Raw genomic sequence first — 2,171 nt, 5'->3', positions numbered from 1 at the left:
TTCTCACTTATTGGTGGGAGCTAAAAATAAATAAATAAATTCACACACACGCACACACACAAAAAAAACGGGGGTGGGGGTGAAGAAGACATAACAACTACAGTTCCTTGAAGTTCATACGACAAGCAAACAGAAAGAACATTGTTGGGTGGGAGCGGGGAGAGGGAGGAGGGTGGGAGGTTTCGGTAATGAGCCACAATAATCAACCACATTGTATGTCGACAAAATAAAAGTTAAGAAAAAAAAAAAAGGTAGGGATCCCTTGATAAGGTGGGAACAAACAGCATGAGAGACATGAGATTTAGTTCTAGTCACACTATTAACAAACTGGGAAACCCAAGTCAAACTGGGAAACCTAGGCTTTCTCATTACTTGTAAAATAAAGCCTTTCCTTATGATTCTATGTAATTAAGTGTGAATAGGAAAACATGATATAATAGTCTCATATCTTAACATCTGAATGTGCTTCATAAAATGTTCTATCCTTAGTCATTAAGAAGAATGACATTAGTACATTTATTTCTCTTCAAGTGAGCCAGGCTTCATGACATATTTCTGAAGAAAACTCTGCACTAACTGAACACTTCTGGAACATTTCTCCCAATCCTACATAGAAAATCCTCAAGGGGCTATTCTCTAGAGAAGGGGACACATGACCCTCTATCCCAAATCAGACACAAACAGCAATTTCTTCTTAAATGAGATAGTCATTCCGATATCTAGTCAAACATTGTCAGTAACTACTATCCCAAATACTGCCAAACTTAAGCAAAATGTATGGCCCTACTTTAACATACAATTGTAATAATATTAAAACTATTGGCAATTTTCCACAGACAACAGGAAGTGTGAGGCATGCCTCTTGACTAAGTTTTGCTTTAAGTAAACTGACAAAATACAGAAAAATCTTAAAATACATTACATAAGAATTTTTCACTTCATTAAAAAAATATATATATACATATACATCCTAACAGCAACTGCCAATAACAGATTTCTCCAGTATTAAGATACCACACAAACCAAGGTATATTTAACAGTTACAAGGACCAGGACAGTGACAACCCATCAACCGAGTATAATAATAACTGCCTTTGTAGCGAAGCTGATTTTGATAATGAAATTTTAAAACATACAGAAAATCACTTTTAAACTCTGAGCAGTCACTCAATCCAACCTCTCATAAATATTTAAATAATGTATATGAGTTTAATAAACTAGAATTTACTGAAATACATAAAATATTACATTATAATCCAGTGAAAATTATTAGAAAATTAAAGCTCAATATAAAAAAAACCTCATTTTCAATTTTTTAGAAATATTGTAGAATACGGAGGGAAGAATAAATCAATAAGGATATTCCCCTTATAGGCTAATATCTGTTTTCCATTGAAGGTAGAAAAAACTGAATCAGGGAGAAAAAAAGTTTTAATTAATATATTATCTAGCACATATAATTTAATAGTATTACCATTCCCAAAAGGGATGATAAATTAATACTCACTTTTAAAGAAATGAAACCTACCATGTATGAAGGTAAAGATTTTAGTGTCCCTGGTTCAGGTCGGTGTGTAAAAGGGCCTTCGAGCACTCCTCTCTTAAGCATATGCAATAACAGTTTTGCATACAGGTTCCGATTCCTCCTGCCCATTATTCCTGCACCTGTTCCTGAAGGCTCACACAGTTTTCTAATCCAAAGAGCACACCTTTGCCGTTCTACAAATACATAAGAACTATTAGAAACTTATTTTTTCAGAAAATAAAACATGAAATTACCAAGATCTATAATAGCATCTGCTTTAGTCTAAAATAGGGATCAGCAAATTTTTTCTTTAAAGGGCCAGATAGTAAATACTTAAGGCTTTGCAGGCCATATGATCTCTGTTGCCACTACTCAACTCTGCCACTGTAGCATGAAAGCAGTCACAGACCATATGCAAACAAATGGCATGGCTGTGTTCCAATTAAACTTTACAGAAAAGGTGGTGGGCTGGAGTTGGTCCATGGGCCATGGTCTGCTGACTCCCAGTCTGGAATTTAACTTGTTTAATTAGTTAACTGGTAACTGGGCAAGACAAATGCAAAGAAATATTTTCACAAAAATAAAATATCTGCTGGGCCGGCCCGGTGGCGCACTGTGCTAGTGCGCCGCTTGGGAAGCACGGAGG

General features: G+C 35.5%; 1 protein-coding gene across 1 annotated transcript in view; it reads right to left on the bottom strand.

Annotated features, from left to right (window-relative positions):
- The window catches only part of LOC103604390 (centrosomal protein of 112 kDa), a gene marked incomplete at its 3' end in the record, with an annotated part of 124,111 nt that overhangs the window by 118,617 nt on the left and 3,323 nt on the right, over positions 1-2,171 (bottom strand). Inside the window, exon 2 of the mRNA XM_008588947.1 lies at positions 1,529-1,719. Coding sequence (XP_008587169.1) covers positions 1,529-1,719 — 191 coding nt within the window. The remainder of the gene's footprint in view (positions 1-1,528; positions 1,720-2,171) is intronic.

The sequence above is a fragment of the Galeopterus variegatus genome, unplaced genomic scaffold (genome assembly GCF_000696425.1).
Source record: "Galeopterus variegatus unplaced genomic scaffold, G_variegatus-3.0.2 Scaffold5116, whole genome shotgun sequence".
NCBI classification, from domain to species: Eukaryota; Metazoa; Chordata; class Mammalia; order Dermoptera; family Cynocephalidae; genus Galeopterus; species Galeopterus variegatus.
The sequence above is the reverse complement of the archived record's forward strand: the minus strand, read 5'-3'. Positions and strand labels throughout refer to the sequence as shown.